This window comes from Lotus japonicus, chromosome 6, assembly GCF_012489685.1.
Source record: "Lotus japonicus ecotype B-129 chromosome 6, LjGifu_v1.2".
Taxonomy (NCBI): Eukaryota; Viridiplantae; Streptophyta; class Magnoliopsida; order Fabales; family Fabaceae; genus Lotus; species Lotus japonicus.
Window position 1 is genome coordinate 51,333,765 of NC_080046.1, and position 18,662 is coordinate 51,352,426.

Consider the following 18,662-nt stretch of genomic DNA (forward strand, 5'->3'; position numbering starts at 1 on the left):
GGCATTGACTTGAAACAACGCATCTCAGTTTACTTACACTGCTCTCTCTCTTCACTGCTTTGCAACACAACACTCACCATCCATCAGCTATTGCTCTTCCATTTCACTCTCTCTCTGTCTCTCACACTTTCTAATACCCATGTGAGTTTCTTTCTTCGATTTGTACTTCGTTTCTCTTTCTATCTTGTTTCAATTTTTTATCCTTCACTGAGCTTTATCTTTTCCCCCTTTTTTTTAACCTATTATTAATAATTGAGTGGTAAACTTGATCTTCCATATGCTTAGATGCCCATCACTTGATTCATGTAAAAATTGAATCTTTTTACTTTTTTGCATGATGGGTTGGTCTCAGGTTGAGGGAAACTGAAGAAATTTTATTGCTTGATTGGTTTTTCTTTCAGATTTGGAACAGAGTTTCATCCATTGGCCATAGCTTTCTGATTGAGCTGCATAACCAAGTTTGATTTCTGTTTCTTTTGGTTCATGGTAATGGAAATAGATTGATATAACAAAAGTTGTGGAAGGTCAGTTTTCAGATTTGCTTTAATTTTTCCTATGGTTGTTATCTTTTTTCTTTTTTTTCTGAATTTATTTGCTTTTTGATGCTTCAATTTGATATAGATTGATAAATAGAGGTGGCAAGATGTCTTATAGAAGGGGGTCTGATCAGCCGCCGCGGAGGCAGATACTGCGGACACAGACTGCTGGGCATTTAGGATCAGACCCGGTCTTGGACAGTGAAGTGGTGCCTTCCTCACTAGTTGAGATAGCTCCCATTCTCCGTGTTGCTAATGAAGTTGAAGCTAGCAATAAAAGAGTTGCTTATCTATGTAAGTAACTATTGTGTGTGTATAAAAGGTGTATGTTTTTTGACAAGTTTTTATCATTTTTGGTCAAATCACAGTTGGATATATTCTTGTTCATTATCAATAATATCCCTTCTAATCTGGTTTTTGATTGAGCTCAATGGCGTAGTGTGATCCATATAGCCGACCTCACTGAGTGGGATAAGACTTTGTTGTTGTTGTTGTTGTTGTTGTTGTTGTTGTTGTTGTTGTACTGTTGGATATATTTTTGTTCCTTTAGGATGCACAGAAGCTAAAAAATTCCGATATTGTTTAGAAGCTTATGCTTTTAGAAGAGATGACAAGGCGTTGCTATTAATCATTGAGAAAGCAAAACATGTGGTTTTAAGCTCTCATTGATCAAATGACTAGATTTCTGGTCTTTTTGGAAATATTGCTGAGGAGTTGTATTGAAAAATGGTCTTGCACATTTATGTCATTGAAAAATGGTCTTACTAGGTGGGAAGTTTTTGGAATGTTGTCGTAAACCAATCTTTGCATGAATGCTTAATTTTTTTCCTATAGGTGCTCAATAGTTATGAGTGCATTATGCTTTTCTTAATTCGCTAATAAATTTATTCCTTTTATAAATGTTAATGATTGGTAGTTTCTGGTTCTTTAAAACTCACACATGAAATTAAACTATTTGCTATGTGAGCATCATTGTTCCTTTAATTGGCTAAATCTTCAGTTAACTGCTCTTTATAGACCCCATAAATTTTCGATTCTACGAAATCTTTGTATGTTAACTTCATTTCTATCCGAAACCACCTTGTTGCAATTCATTCTTTTTGATATGTTACTTAGTTACTCCTTTTCTTTTTATCCTATTTAAAAATTAAATTAGTCTCACAGTATGAATTATGAAACGGCAATGAAATGCTTTCTGACCTTTGATGTGTATATTATGTCTAATGCACCTTTCTTTTCTATCACTAGGTCGGTTTTATGCCTTTGAAAAAGCTCACAGACTAGATCCAACATCTAGTGGGCGTGGTGTACGTCAATTCAAAACTGCTCTTCTTCAACGTCTAGAAAGGGTAAACATTGTTGTTTGTTAGGAATTTCTGCAGTTATTTCTTTCACTTGGATCATTCCCATCCTTGACTGAAAGTTAGTCAATTAAGAGCATTGAAAAGGCTTCCTCACTGGTCTCTAATTTGAATATATTAATGAACCAGCAAAGACCAAAGAACAAATGCTTTCCATGTTATTGTAGCAAGCACTGGAAAGTCTCTCTTTGGAAAGTTTTAAGACATTGATGTCCTTTTCCATTATTTTCAGGAAAATGACACAACATTGGAGGGAAGAGCAAAGAGTGATGCTCGTGAAATGCAGAGTTTTTATCGGCACTACTACCAAAAGTATATTGAAGCGCTAAGCAGTGCTGCTGATAAGGATCGGTGAGTTTACACTCGAAGTCAATCTGTACTTTGGTTGACTTGATTATAGCGCTCTTATATTTCACATTTATCTTTGAATTCTCTTAATTTTTGTTAATATAACTTCTTCCTTTTATAAAAAAAATGAAAAAATTCTGACAATTAACTTCATATGTTCCCCAGTGCCCAGCTCACAAAAGCATATCAAACTGCTGCTGTTTTATTTGAGGTTTTGAAGGCAGTCAATCAAACAGAGGCTGTTGACTTAACTGCAGAGGTAAAATTACTGTCATGCTTCTTCAGACACTGAATGAAGATTATAATTATATAAACTCTTCCTTCTTTACTGTTATTTTGATTATTATGTTCTGTTTTGATATTCTATTGTAGATTGAAGCTCATACCAAGGTTGAGGAAAAAAAGCAATTATATGCCCCTTATAATATTTTGCCCCTCGATCCTGAGAGTGGGAAAGAGGCTATTATGAGATATCCTGAGGTTGGTTCTCTTTTACTATGTCTTGATCCCTTTCATTTAAGTTAATGTTTAATTTTTCAGGTTCCAAGTAGCACCATGAAGTAGAACTAGGAAACTCCTTTTTAAGCAAAGGAAAGCAGAAAAAGACTAACTAAAAATGCTCTAGAATTACTGAAGCCGAAACTGAGTTTCTAAAAACATCAAGTGTTTTAGGAGGTTATGTATTTCTTGTATTGCTCACTGTTATGGTTCTGATCACTCAGAGTTGGTTGCTAAAGTAATTATTTTTTGTTGTAATATCGTGATAATATTATGAGATATTTTTTTTCTTTCCTTTTTCATGTGATTTGTTGAATTGTAATTAGGAGATTCGTATTGTTTTTATTCTTTGCAATAATTTCCTTAATTAGGAGCGCCTTAGTCCGTATAATGTAACCACCTATAGTAGTTTGTGATATAAAATTACATTTAGTCTCCTTTCAACTTAGTATCAGAGCCTATAATAAATCTACTTATTGAGTCACCCATAAATGGGTCACGCGCAGATATTCAGTTCTGCAAACACGCTCCAGATGTCCAGCAGTAGGCGTGAGGGGTGTGTGTGTTAATTCTGCCAGCATCCTGCATTTATTTACAGCTGTAATTCTGTAATTCTATCATTATTGTAGAGCTGTAATTATGTAATTCTGTAACCAGAGATATGACTAAATAAGTCCTTTTAAATGGGAGGGTAATCCCTACCTCTGAGCTAGCTTTTGGGGTAGTTAGGTGTAGTCCGATCTCTTATATTTTTCTTAAGGTGTATATATGTAAAGAAAAGAATTGAAGATAATAGTTATACATTTTATTTTAGTTGAATAATTCTGCAACTGCTATTTCTTAGGATGGAAAGTTTAGGGCAGTTATTTGTGTATGTATATTAACGTTTTTGATGAAGAAACTTTTATGCTGAATTTATCACAAAAGTTCTTGAGTACTGTCGCGAACCACTGATCCTAAAAGTTTAAGCTGTTGGATGAAGACACATGAATGTTTTATATTATAAGTATAACTCTGACACGCCCCTCATGCAAGAGCCCATTGGGTGAAGCATGGTCAGTGCACCGGACCGCCATCCTTGTGCTGAAATTTAACTTTTTATAAAATGTCAGGGGAAACAAGGATCGAACTTTAGAACACTTGGTCATAGAGACTTTGATACCGTGTCATGAACCAGCTATCCCAAAAGATTAAGCTGTTGAGTGGACAGTTGAATGGTTTAAAATTATATTTTCAACAAGCACTTTTACTCCTGGAGATCATTGGCTTCTCCCTAACGAGTCCAAATTTCATTGCGAAAATAAGACAGAAAGAAGTTAGAAATATTGTGAACTACAACTACATTTTTTTGTTCAACACCCTATAACTATATCTAATATAAAGTAATGCATGGTTAAAAGTTCACTCATTTTACAAATCCAGCACCAACTTATCTGTACCACTTGGCTGATGAATAACTTTTGTTAGAATGGCTTTCAGAGTGTTGACTAAATTTCTTGTATTCATTTATTCTTTTACAGATTCAATCTGCTGCCTCTGCACTCCGTACAACCAGGGGTTTGCCTTGGCCAAAGGATCATGGTAACCAAGTAAATGAAGACATTCTAGATTGGCTTCAGCTGATGTTTGGTTTCCAGGTAACAACTGAATTGATATGTGACCATAAGTTGGTTTTTGTACGTCACTCTAAGATTGTCTTACTCGTACTCATCTGCAGAAGGGCAACGTGGAAAATCAAAGGGAGCACTTGATTCTTTTGCTTGCAAATGTACATATACGACAAGTTCCGAAACTTGATCAGCAACCCAAGGTTTGTGTTTATCCAATGCATAGCTTGGACCTTTATTTTCTGATTTAGACAGACTGAATTTCTTGTTTCTTACATCCTGCATTTTCGCTATTTAGTTGGATGATCGTGCTTTAAATGAAGTGATGAAGAAACTCTTTAGAAACTACAAAAAGTGGTGCAAGTATTTGGGTCGCAAAAGTAGCCTTTGGTGAGACTTTTATCTCTTTATATTCTTAATTTCTTATTACTTCAAATCAAATGATGGTTTATTAAGTATCAAGTTGAAAATTATGGTCTTATATGTACCTTGGTGAGATGTGGCTAGAAGTCAACCCGCATTTGAGCCAAACTAATCTTGGCTCAGCTAAATGCCTAAATGAGCTGAGTGGCCGATATGAGTGCAAGCTTAATTCTGTATCTTGTAGTCAGGTTGTATACATGTGTATATGCAAAATTTGCATTAAGTTCTGGATGCATGCTAGTATTTTAAATTTGCATTTGTTATAATTGTAAAATTTTACCTATATAAGCCAGTGAAACTGAGATTAGCTTGACTCTAGCTTTATGTACAGTCTCACATTTATTCTGTTTTTTGTCACTTAAATTAGCTTACTTTTGAGGTCAAGCAGATTGTATTTTTTTTTCTTCATGATTTCAATTCCTTGATGTACTCATCCATAACAGAAAGTTTGTTTGTATTTCATGATCCTGGAATATTATTCGTACAATGATGCATATAGCTGTGGTTTCAGTTACAAGAGTAATTGCCACTCGAACTGACTCTATCAGATCTAAGAGGTCTGAACTAACTCTAACTGCATTGGCTCTATAGCTAGGACTGGGATACTATGCTTACATGAGTATACTCTTACGACATGCAAGATCCATATACTTTTTTTTTTATAAGCGCAAGATCTACATACTAATAATAAGTGCTACATTAGGATTTTGTAATATACTATTTAAAGTAATTTTTTTTAAATTGTTAGGTTGCCTACTATTCAGCAGGAAATGCAACAACGCAAACTATTGTACATGGGCTTATATCTTCTTATATGGGGAGAAGCTGCAAATTTGAGATTTATGCCAGAATGCCTCTGTTATATCTACCATCATGTAAGTTTTATTTAAAATGGAATATGTTGTAGTATTACTCAATATCCTTTATTTGTACAGTTCTTTTTTTCTTTTATTTGTACAGCTATATTTCCCTCTTTTCTCTTATTGGGACATGGTGAGACTTAAGAGTTATTATTATTCATCACTCTTATTTGTACAACTTCTTTTTATTAGGACCGAGTTGTTGTTCTACTATAGAAAAGTCGCAGTAAGGATTAATATATATACATTTTGTTGATCCCAATTGCCCGGTGAACCTCTCTTTCATTTGGTGTTATTATTACTGTTCCCATGTTGCTGTTTTCCTCTCCATCTCTGGGCACTATGAAGCCCTAGTGGACCTCTTTTTTTGGCACCATTATTGTTCCTGTGTTGCTATTTTATTTTACTTTCTGTGGTTGGGACCAACCCTTGAATTTATTAACACGTTAGTAGCCAACATGAAGACCCATACAGACTCTCTCAGTAAGCCTTTTGACATTAGTTCTCTGTCCATGACTGGTATGAAGTGAACTTTAATTTGCAATTCTTAACTGCTTCTAGAACTGCTCTGAGGGACTCTTGGGTGATCTGTTCCTATTAATGACATGACATGACTTTTAGTCTTAACATCTTTTTTCTTATAAACCCAAGAATACTGTAGTTGTAGCCCATGACGCTTATACATCTATTACTGGATGTGGAAATCTTCAGATTCAACCTTTCCTTCACTTAAAGAATATGATGTATATTCCTAAACTTTCAAATAACCTCATTTCCTTTCCTATACTTACAAAAGAGTTAAATTGTGCAGTAACTTTCTTTCCTTCCCATATTGTCCTTTGGATCCTTCCATGGGGAGAATAATTGGAAATGGTAAGGAACACGGAAAGTTGTTTATCGCTTGGCAAAGGGTTGCGAAGGTTATCTTTGTCAGAAGATGCAAAGTTCCTACCACCATTCGAACTCAAAATCTCCTGCTCAAATTTGGCTTGAACGCAAACTTCTTGGTTCTCCTCCAATTTTTATGTTAAAGTCCATCTTTCCATCTATTTTCATTTGTCCCGTGGAGTCTTTGTAATGTAGTGTTTTTGAGTTTCAAAACATCGTCGTGCATCCTTTTCTCCTAGTTTTAATAAAACGTTGAACATGTTGAGAAAGGGGAAGAACGTATGAGTGAATTTGCCTGTTTGAAATACAAATTGGATAATGTTATATATAATAGGTGTCATAAATACATGGATCATTAGTTCCAACTTTTAATGTAGTGTTTATTGTCCGGTGTAAAATCCTACTTTTCTGATGTTATTTGATTTGAATGTGAAAGTAGTTGCTTCCAGAACCTAAGAATTGTTTTATCGTTGATCTACCTAGATGGCATTTGAGTTGTATGGGATGTTAGCTGGGAATGTCAGTCCATTGACGGGTGAACCTGTAAAGCCTGCCTATGGTGGTGAAACTGAGGCTTTTCTGATGAAAGTAGTAAAACCAATATATGATACAATAGCAAAGGTGCGTTTCTGGTTTTTATGAGCTGATAATTGCTTGAGTTTACTTTATACATTTGAAAGGTTTTATGTGTTCTATTGTATTTTTTGGTATGTAGGAAGCTAAGAGGAGTAAATCAGGAAAAGCAAAGCACTCTCAGTGGAGAAACTATGATGATTTGAATGAATATTTTTGGTATTTTGTTTCTTCTTGATCTGATCTTTTTTCCTTTATAACAATTCTATCGTTGAAGTTATTGTCAATCTTAAATTGTAGGTCAGTTGATTGTTTCCGGCTAGGTTGGCCTATGCGTATGGACTCCGGGTTCTTTTCTGTACCTCTGCCTCATGAGCAACGTTCAGGTGACAAAGATGAGGTATAATATATTTCATGGCTTACTTGCTGTCTTCTTAAGTAACAAATTGTGGAACAAAAAAATAAACGAAAACAGATAGAAATAAAGATAATATCTTATAGAGATAGTGATAAGATTTGTTTACCTATTTCAGATTAGTATCTATTAAGATCGAGATAGATTTAGTTCTTTTTTATCTCTTTGTTATATCTATAAATTGTACTAGTCTATTCATGAAATATACAGAGAAATATTTTCATCAGATTCAAGTGTCTTCATGCTCCAGATGTCTAGTCTTAGGCATGAGGGTGCGGGTGTTGAGATCCCATACTGACAAGAGATACCATAGATGAGCTTGTAAAGACTTGGACAATCCAAACCACTTGAGCTAGCTTGGGAATTGAATTATGGCCCAAATTCCTATGTTTGGTTTTCATGTGCACATTTTAGTTTCATTAATAGTTTCAGTTTGGTACTTGTGTTTAGGACTTGAACTGAATATATATGAAATTGTATTTATTGGAAATGTTTTACATATTTTACTTTTCATTAAAAGGTCTGATCACAGCTCATTTACTCAGTGTCACATTTATTACATGTCTTATTGAACAATCCAAATGATGCCTTATATGAATGAAGCAATCTCTCTCAATGTTCTTATCCTAGCAATTGTTCTTGACTTTGGTAAATAGGAAAACAGAGCTAATGATGAAGATCGGTGGCCTGGAAAAGTTAATTTTGTTGAGATACGCACATTTTGGCACATATTTAGAAGTTTTGATAGAATGTGGAACTTTTATATACTAAGTTTACAGGTAAGTTATAGATTTGATTTTTCATTCCAACCTATATTCACTTCATTCTGCAACCATTTAATCTTATGAGAAGTGCTGATCATGCTCTTTAATCAAGGCAATGATAATAATAGCTTGGAATGGCTCTGGCAATTTAAGCTCCATATTTGATGGCGAGGTTTTTAAGAAAGTTCTCAGCATCTTCATAACTGCTGCAATATTGAAGCTTGCCCAAGGTAGATCATAAAACCACCACTTGTCTATCTGGCTGTGTGATCGTATTTCCTTGTTTGCTAATGGGAAAAATATTGATATTGATATTTTCCCTCTTCCCCAATATATATTTAGTTTTCTTCAGTTTTCATGATTTTGGAGACTCTTAACTCCATTTCCTTGTTCTTTCTAAACCACTATAAAAACAGGGAGTAAGTACTATATAACTCAGTTTTGTAGTACCAAACTGGCCGAATGCTGTTGATTATTTAATTTGAATCCTCTGATCCCTGGAAATCATTTCATAACAGGAAAACTCAAAAGTTTCTAATATCAATGCTTGGCTGCTATTCATGTTAGAAAGGATGTTAATTAGGTAAGTGTACGTTGTATAGTGTCATGTAATTATAGTAAATAAGGTAACTACAAATCTTTGTATTTATCATTTTCAGTCTATATTATACATTTCCATTGTATAATTTGGACACACGGGCTCCGTAATATGTATCTTGCTTTCCTCTTCATTTAACATTCTAAGAACCTAACAGAGGCAGTTTTAATCCTTGCTTACCACTTGTGAATATTATTCTTTGAAATTATGTTTCATATCCTGTTTCCCGTCTCCCCTGTCAATCATCACTCTATCATGATCTGAATCAGTTTTTAAGCCACCACTCTCACCAGAAAACTTTTCCTGCAACTTTTTCATCTATTCCCCTGCCTTCCTGTTGATCTTTGTCCGACCCACAACCTCCCAAATTCTCAAGTCCTTTGACTATGGAGGTGCTTCGTGTGTTCTTCCTCTTCCGCATGGGTGCTTCAACCGCTAGTAACAGTAGCCACACATGGTAGTGTGTGTGCCACTATTTGCTGAGACTAAGTGTCCATCCAGCCTTCTTCACGAATCCACTCTTCTTTGACACTCCTGAATGAATGGTGCACCTTCTTTATCTTCCATCCATTTTTTGAAGTCTTTTCTCTTATCTCTCTACTTTTAGAACCTCTTGTTAACCTTGAAAGGTGGAGCCTCTGGTTTTTACCTTCTAAATCAGTGTGCACTCTTTACTCGCCAGTTGGATGTGAAGAACTGCAACACTTACGTGTTCAATATGAAACTTTGCTTACTGCACAAAACTATGCAGACCACCTCACCACGAAGGCTTACTCAATGGTTGCCACCAAGTCGCTCTAGGTGGAGTACGGTCAATGGCCAACTCTGTAGTTTCATTAAATCCACTGTTCATCCTTTTTGGAAGCAGATCTTTTGTGCCTAATATCTCTTGTGAGTCCGTTTGGGAGTAGAACAAGGCTTCCGACCAATTACACCCAGCACCTTTGTGGGATCTGTCAAAACCTCATAAGCGTCATTGCAACCTGTTAATTCGATGGCTTTAAGTGTGCCCATTTGGGAAAGCTTCACAGGTTTTTACATGACTTCAATGAAATTTTACCCTTTACTGAGACCGCTACCCAGGCCTTGCATGGCTTACCTGTAGAAAAAACCAATTACCTATATGAGATTTTGGGTTCATCCATTCTTCGTTGTTTGAGCACTGCGCAGTCAACTTTGCTCCAGGTACCTACCATCCATTTGGCATTGACGTTCCTCCTACTAGTGGATTCCATTACTTGGCAACTCACAGTGGCAATCGCGTTCAATCTCGCAAGCCCGGCAAACCTCGCATGGCTATCCTCCTTGGACTACCAACATTGCATAAACTAGTATCCACCTACTTTGTCTAAGTTGGCTGAACCATATCAAACTCTACAACACCTTCAGCTACTTACGCAATCCAGACTTGCTCTAGTGGTTTGAGCAGCATCAATCCCTAACTTTCATTGCCCCTATTGTGCTCCCAAGTAATTCGTTTTCTTGTTTCTTTCAGGTTAACATCCCTTGGTCCTTAGATTCTTTGTATTTCTCATCTTCATCTTATTTCTTGTCTCTTTCAACTTCTAAATTAGGGATTGGGCCCAAAAAATCAGTTAGGGGGCGAAAATTTAATACATATTAAGTAAAATCAATAAGAACTAATTAAAGGAGGTGGTGTGAGAATTTGTACGGGGGAAATACAGGATTTCAATACTTCTATTAAGGAATTTTTTTTCCTATTATGTGGAAACTGCCACATTTTACCTGAAATGGGTTCCATTCCTAGGACTGGTCGATTTGTTCAATAAAATCCCTGTTGTTTCTATCAATTCTGATCCAATTCAATTGTACGCTTGATAATATAAATGTCAATTGTAAGTATATTTGCGAATACACCGGATAATAAAGAAGTAATTGATTGGGGGAGTGAGGAACAATATCCTTTGATTGCAATTAAAATTTTTACCAACTAGACAGAGATTTGCATTTAAACAGAATTGAGAAAATCACTAGAGGTTTAGAAGCAAGATCCCATAAGATCTATTAAGAATCTAAGAGAATAGAGTGTTGGGAAGGGCTTGAATCTGAACTGACATTTGTATTCTTCAATCAGTGATAACTGATAAGTCAACTATATATATAGCCTGTGAAGGCTTGCTGCACTAGCAGCTTTAGATCTGACAACTCTAACAGAACTTCAACTTCTTTTTACTAGTTTCAGTTGCTAAGCATACAATTGATACTAAGCATACAATTGACTGATATATACTCTAACAAGATCAAATGAACACTTATTGACAAGATTTTGGAGCTTCTTATTTTCCTTAGTTGATGTTTACTTTACCAAAACTATAGCATCTTATTCAAAAAGTTACCAATTATTTATTTTTGTGAGTCTAGAATACTGTACCTTATAAAAAAATCCCATCTTTTTTACCCAGGATGTTCAATGGTCAATACAATTGTGTTTTACTTTGTTTTACTTTATGAAGTTGTAACTTGATTATTTATTATGTCTTTTATACTTTTCCAGCCATTCTTGACATAGTCCTGAATTGGAAAGCAAGAAAAGTCATGTCATTTCATGTGAAGCTGCGATATATATTTAAAGCCATTTCAGCTGCAGCATGGGTCATAGTTTTACCAGTCACTTATGCTTTTAGTTTGAAAAATCCATCTGGTTTTGGACAAACCATAAAGAATTGGTTTGGCAACGGCACTCGTTCTCCTTCTATGTTCATTTTGGCTGTCATCATCTATTTATCTCCAAATATTCTCTCTGGATTGTTATTTGTGTTCCCATTCATGCGACGGTATCTTGAGAGGTCCAACAATGGCATTGTGAAATTCATGATGTGGTGGTCCCAGGTATACATGTTAGATTTGTGTATTTATGTTTGTGTATATTATAATTGTTGATTGTATTTGATCCCTTTTGTTTTTTATTTCCTGTTAGCCATTGATATTGTTAGAAAAATAATACAAAATAATTCATGTATCAATTACCCAACAACTTTAGCTTTTGGTTCATGACATGGTATTAGAACCTCTATGACTGAGTGGTCTAGAGTTTGATCATCGTTTCCCCCAATTGTTCTAATAAAAAGTTGAATTTCAGCACATGGTAGGTAGGCCTGAGCATTATCCACGGTGCATGCCCAAGTGGGATCTTGCCTGAGGGGCCGTGTTAGAAATATAATATAAAGTCATTCATTTCTCATTTACCCAACAGCATAAGCTTTTGGGATAATCGGTTCATGACAGATATGTTTTATTTTTCACATATAAACATACCTGTTGAGGTATTGGAGGAATTAAGAGAGAAAACATACAATGACTCACAAAGTTGATCAACAAGATTACGAGGTCAAAGTATATGCGAAAGGAATGCTTATCAAAAAATAAAAAAGCGAAAGGAATAGCGAAGAAATACCTTAATCCCCTTCTTTAAGATTAAAAGGATATAGAAAACTATGTAAATATAGAAGGATTAAACTCTTGAGTCATATTATAAAGCTTTGGAATGGAGTGGTTAAGCAAAATTTAAGAAAAGAGACCCACATTATATAAATTTAATTTTGTTTTATTCCAGGGAGGTCAACTATGTTAGTTATATACTTTCTACTAAAATTGCTGAAGAGATATTTAAGAAATCAAAAGGTACTGCAGATGGTTGTCACATACGATAGAGTACCTAGAGAGGTTCACTGAAAGCCTCTAAAGAAGAAATGAGTTCGGAATACTTAGATTCAGCAATCAAGAATATGTATGAAGGGGACACAACTAATGTGAGAAAACAAGGGGGAGGGGGCATATACTTGAAGAACACATAATATCACAAGTTTCATATTTTAGGCACTTTGGATCTATCATACAAAATAATGGGGAGATAAAGGGAGACGTCAACCATAGGATTCAAGCAATATTTTGAAATGGAGGAGTGCTTTAAAGTGATTTGCCATAGAAAAAGTGCCTCTCAAGCTAAAGTAAAATTTTAGCATACAGCCCTAAAACATAGGATGTTGTATGAGACTAAATTTGGGCGGTAAAGGGGCAGCAAGAAAGAATAGAGATGAGAATGTTAAGATAGATGAGGGGTTACACAAGGAAAGATAGGATTATAAATACAATCATTAGATAGAGAGTTGGGTTAGCTCCTATGCTTAGAAAGATGGTCGAGTCCTATTGTAGGTCGTTTTGGCATGTGTGGAGAAAACTAGACGAAGTACTGGTAAGGAAGGTTGGCCAGATTAAATAGATGGATAATAGTAAGATAGTTTAAGGTAGAGAGAGACCAAGGAAAACTATGAGGCAAACATTTCAAAGATGTTCGGAGATAATTGGTTTGTCTTTGTTCTTAACACATTATACTATTATAGGCCATTATGGTGTCATGTGATCCATGTAGCTGACACCAATTAATGGTAAAAGTCTTAGTAGTAGTTGTTGAGTATATTCACAACTTTGATCACTCTCAATTCCTACGTTTTGGAGATTCCTTTTTCTAGACAGCATGCATATATTTGTATCATTGAATAGTATGAGATGAGAAATTTTTTACTTTTAAGTATAATGATATGATTTCTTTCTTATTAACCAATAGCATCATCGTTAGGAAGTACTTCTAAGAAGTATTATTTATCCTTTTCAGTTTTCCTTCAAGTTGATAAGAATGTATTGGTTTATGAGAAAGAGCTTAGATTTAGTACTTTTGTTCCTTTAATTTTTTTATCATCTCATTTATTTCTTTTTATTATTTCTTGCTTAAAAAATTTGTAGCCTCGGCTCTTTGTTGGTAGAGGAATGCAAGAGGGCCCAATTTCACTGTTGATGTAAGACAATGAAGTTAATTTCCTCAATCATTTATGATCATATGCACTGGTCAGCTCTGACTGATTAAACTGTAACTCTTAATTTTCTAGGTACACTTCTTACTGGGTTTTACTAATTCTATCTAAATTAGCATTCAGTTACTTCTTGGAGGTAAGGATTTGATCAGCAAATTTATCATTTTTTGGCACTTAGATGATTATAATGTATGTGTCTGTCGAATGCTAAGTGCTAACTAATGGGTAGCGGAACTTGAACATTGATGTACGAGGTAGCAGATGGTTTTCAATAGTCCTGCTTGGAGGAGGCTTATTGACTGAATTTTGGAAAATACATTTCTTATCCTTTCATATTTCCTTTCCAGTCATATTTTCTTGTTCTTCCTCTTCACACACTTCTTTTTTCCAATTATGTTCCATGAACTTATGGGTTCATTCCCTGCTAATTTTAGTATGTATATCTGTATTGGTATATGCATATGAATCAGGAACAAATTTTAATCCTTGTTCTGTGAGCCTCTAAATGGTATATGGAGTAATAAGTTTAAAACTGTACTTCTACATTGACAAAGATGCAGAGCTTCTATATGTAATCTTGTACTCATGTATTTGTTAAAGACATATGATTCATTTACACTGCAGATTAAGCCTCTTGTGGGTCCAACAAAAGCCATCATGCAAACTCATATATCAGTTTACCGGTGGCATGAATTCTTCCCGCGTGGTAACAATTATGAAAATTAATGAACATGAATTTAATTCATATAATGAGAGTTTTTTAATATCATCTTCTACAATGTGCAGCCAAAAAAAATATCGGGGTAGTGATTTCTATATGGGCTCCTATCATACTTGTAAGTCTATCTGTCTGTGACATGTCTTGCCAATTGTTTTGAAGCTATGTTCTACTTGTTTTAATAATCAAAGTTTCCCTTTACAGGTGTACTTTATGGATACACAGATTTGGTATGCTATTTTCTCTACAATTGTAGGAGGCATATATGGTGCATTCCGTCGTCTGGGAGAGGTTTGTCCACTGTGTGTTTGCCAGAGGAAAGGCATATAGGTTTATTTTTGTATTGGCTGCTGATCTATTGATCTTTTAAATTGTAATACATGGTCATATTTTTTGTTCTAATTTCAGATTCGAACATTGGATTTATTAAGGTCCGTCTCGCTTTGATTCGATTCCTGGTGCTTTTAATGCTTGCTTAATTCCCATGGATCAGAGCAAGGAGAAAAAGAGAAAGGGACTAAAGGCCACTTTCTCTCGTAAATTTGATCAGGTTTTGAAACTTCTCTCTATAATCAGAATCAAGTATTATTATAACTGTCATCCCATCAGCCATCATCAACCTGCATGCTTGGATGATTAAAATATCAATCTGAGCACTGCTGCCAAACAAGCAAGCTGTTTAGGATGTTTGGAGAACATTTTGTAGGACTGCCTTATTAAATATCTCCATTATAGAAGTTCGGAGTGAAACAATGGTAGGATAGTCGTGAATTGATTGGATTCCTCGAGAGAAACCCTTTTAGGACTCAAGTTTGTAATAATATGCAAGTCAGAATTTAAATAGAACTCAAATGCCCTAATCCTTAAGTTTAGGGATATATAATCTTTTAATGAAAGAATAATACTATTTCTATTTTCATGGGATATTAGATAAATCATATCAACCCTCCCCCCACCTTTCAAGTTGATGCATACATGTCATATGCATCAAACTTGTTAAATATATGTCACCATATGACCCCAAAGAGACTTAATGAAATACTCTAATAATTATATACTTGATTTTTTGAGAACCGTTGTTTCAGGTCTCTTTTAATAAAGAGAAGGAAGCTGCAAGGTTTGCGCAGTTATGGAACAAAATAATTGTTAGAAATCCTTAGTTAGAACCACACAACACCACAAAACCTTAGGCTTAAGGCAATGGGTGTGTGCGTTCTTTATTATATATGCACTTGTGCACTTGCTAATCTTGGCAATGTGGGACTTCTTTGAGTTACCACTTCATTATCTCTATTACTCCCCCTCAATTGGGACTCCATTTTTTTTTTTTTTTTTTTTTTTTTGCCTGTGCCTTGCACTCCAGCGGGAACATCAGTGGTCGTCGGACTTGTGCTCCTTCGTCTGAGTCTGCCTTTCGACTTTCTTTGTCTGGGCTAGTACTCTAGCGGGAGCATCGGAGTTCCTTGGACTTGTGCTCCTTCGTCTGAGTCTGAGGCCTTGGCTTGCGCAAATGGGACTGCCATTTTTGCTTTTTTTTTTCTCGGATTTTTACTTTTTTTTTTTCGGTTTTTTTTTTTTTTTTTTTTTTTTTTGGAAGCGGAAGTCATGGCTTGGATCAGACCAGCTCTGATACCATGTTAGAAATCCTTAGTTAGAACCACACAACACCACAAAACCTTAGGCTTAAGGCAATGGGTGTGTGCGTTCTTTATTATATATGCACTTGTGCACTTGCTAATCTTGGCAATGTGGGACTTCTTTGAGTTACCACTTCATTATCTCTATTAATAATTACTAGTTTGAGGGAGGAGGACCTAATTGATAACAGGTAGTACTATGACTTGACATTTCTTAACATCTCCTAATTCTTTGTCCATGGTGAACCTTGAATACTTACAATACTGAGATCTGTATGTTTCCAGTAAGATCTTTTTAAGTCTGACTATAAAAAATATTTAGGGAAATGGACCTCATGCTTGTACCATATTGGGCTGACCGTTCCTTGAACCTCATCCAGTGGCCTCCTTTCTTACTTGCCAGCAAGGTTCATCTTTTTGTGTTTAACTGTTCTGTATTTTTGACTTTGAATAATCAAATATTCTGCTTAAATTCAGTTTTAATGCATCTGTTGCACAGATCCCAATAGCAGTGTCTATGGCCAAAGACAGCCTTGGAAAAGGACAGGAACTGGAAAAAAGGTTGTCAAGGGACAAGTACATGAAATCTGCTATTCTTGAATGCTATGCTTCTTTCAGAAATATTATTAACTTCTTGGTTCTAGGAGAACGTGAGAACACGTAAGTTCGTGTTGACTGAAATATACATCAAAAGAGGAGGTCCACATAGGTTCATATACTGACATTGTTACGTTATGGTTTTATTAATGCAGGGTTATACAGAACATTTTTCAACGAGTTGATGAGCATATAGAAAAAGAAGATCTGCTTACTGAATTGAATCTGAGTGCTCTCCCTAATCTATATGACCGTTTTGTTAAACTGATTGAATGTTTGGTAATTTTTTGTAGACTTAAGTGTTACATTTTTCTTCTCGGTGAAATGTGAACTTTAAACAAAATTGGCTTTATCTTCTCAGATGGATAACAAAAAGGAGGTCAAGGATCAAATTGTCATTCTCTTGCTCGACATGCTAGAGATTGTGACCAGAGATATAATGGAAGGAGATGTTGAGGGGTAAGTCCTTTGGGATTTCTTCATCCCTAAGCATCTGATTAGCTGTGATCATTTTGGACTCATCATCATTCAATTTTAGTTTGCTAGATTCAAGCCATGGTGGATCTTATGGAAAAGATGAAAGGATGACACCACTTGATCAACATGATCAGATTTTTGGTAGACTTCAGTTTCCTGTCACAACAGATACTGAGGCTTGGTCAGAGAAAGTAAGTTTTACACTAATACGTGTTGTGATGTCTCTGTAATTATGATACAGCGGAAGTCGTACTAGGATTGCAAGCGCAAATCCTAAGGAAAAGGTTTCTGGAATCCACCAGAAAGGAAATTAGCAAGCGCTAAAACCCTAGAAAATACACTGGAATCCACCAGAGAAGAAGAGAAAACTCTTAAATTTTATTATCAAAAAACTGAATAGGCTATGCCTTACAATTGCTTAAATAGGAAAAGAAAGAAAATCCTAACCAAAAAGAAATAAGATCTTGAAAGATCCTAATTGAAAATAAAAGATCCTAATTGAAATAAATAAGTTTCTAACAAAAAATAAATAATATCCTAAAAGATCTTAATTGAAAATTAAAGATCCTAATAAAATACTTAGATTTTGTTTTGCGGGCCCGAGACTGATTAGATGGGCTAAAATCCGATCGGGCTCATTCGACGAGCGACATCATCGTCGAAGCGCGCAGCCAGCCGCGCTACATCAGTCTCCTCCACCCCTGAGGAACTCGACCCCGAGTTCTCATCGTGATAAAGGGCCGCATCTTCCTGATACTCATAGATGTCAGCTACGTTGAAAGTATTTGAGATATTCATGTCATCTGGGAGAGCCACCACATAAGCATTGTCATTGACCTTTCGAATCACCTTGAATGGACCATACTTGCGTGGCTTCAACTTGTTGTAAGTACCAACTGGGAACCTCTCCTTCCGTAAGAACACCATCACATCGTCTCCCACATTGAAAACTTTAGCTCTCCTGCGTTTGTCGACGGCAGCCTTGTTCTTCATTCCAGTAGCCTCCAACCGGGCCTTTACAGCTTCTTTAACAGTCACAATCTCCTTAGCCATTGTCTCAGCCGCTGCACTAACCTCAGGTGCTTTAGGCAATTGTAACAAATCCACCACATGTCTGGGCACAGAAGTGTAAACGAGAGAAAAAGGTGACTTTCCGGTAGCTGAGTGCACAGCACTGTTATAAGCAAATTCCACCTGTGGAAGAGCTAGATCCCACTGCTTCGGTTTATCCCTGCAAATACTCCGAATCATATTTCCCAAAGTCCTATTGGTTACCTCAGTTTGTCCATCAGTCTGTGGATGTGCCGTAGAACTTCGGTTCAGCGCTGTTCCAAATAACCTCCAAAGAGTAACCCAGAAATGACTGAGAAATTTGGTGTCCCTGTCTGAAGTAATCGACGTAGGAACCCCGTGAAGGCGCACCACCTCCCTGAAGAACAGTTTGGCTATGTTGGACGCATCAGCAGTCTTCTTACAGGCAATGAAGTGCGTCATCTTGGAGAATCTGTCTACAACAACAAACACAGAATCCAC

At 35.8% G+C, this 18,662-nt stretch overlaps 2 protein-coding genes and 1 pseudogene across 3 annotated transcripts in view; all 3 read left to right on the top strand.

Annotated features, from left to right (window-relative positions):
• On the top strand, nucleotides 1-16,694 carry LOC130722278 (callose synthase 2-like; annotated as a pseudogene).
• LOC130725518 (callose synthase 1-like) lies at nucleotides 16,573-17,385 on the top strand. Its single transcript, XM_057576737.1, has 5 exons — nucleotides 16,573-16,715; nucleotides 16,808-16,931; nucleotides 17,014-17,111; nucleotides 17,191-17,320; nucleotides 17,371-17,385. Exons 1-5 carry the CDS (start codon nucleotides 16,573-16,575, stop codon nucleotides 17,383-17,385), a joined length of 510 nt encoding a protein of 169 aa, XP_057432720.1.
• LOC130722279 (protein EMSY-LIKE 3-like) overlaps nucleotides 17,191-18,662 on the top strand; it is a 14,703-nt gene continuing 13,231 nt past the window's right edge. Inside the window, exon 1 of one of the 2 annotated variants that reach the window (XM_057572965.1) lies at nucleotides 17,191-17,320. The gene's annotated coding sequence lies outside the window, so the exon portion shown is untranslated. The remainder of the gene's footprint in view (nucleotides 17,321-18,662) is intronic. The other variant, XM_057572966.1, reaches the window with a different exon arrangement.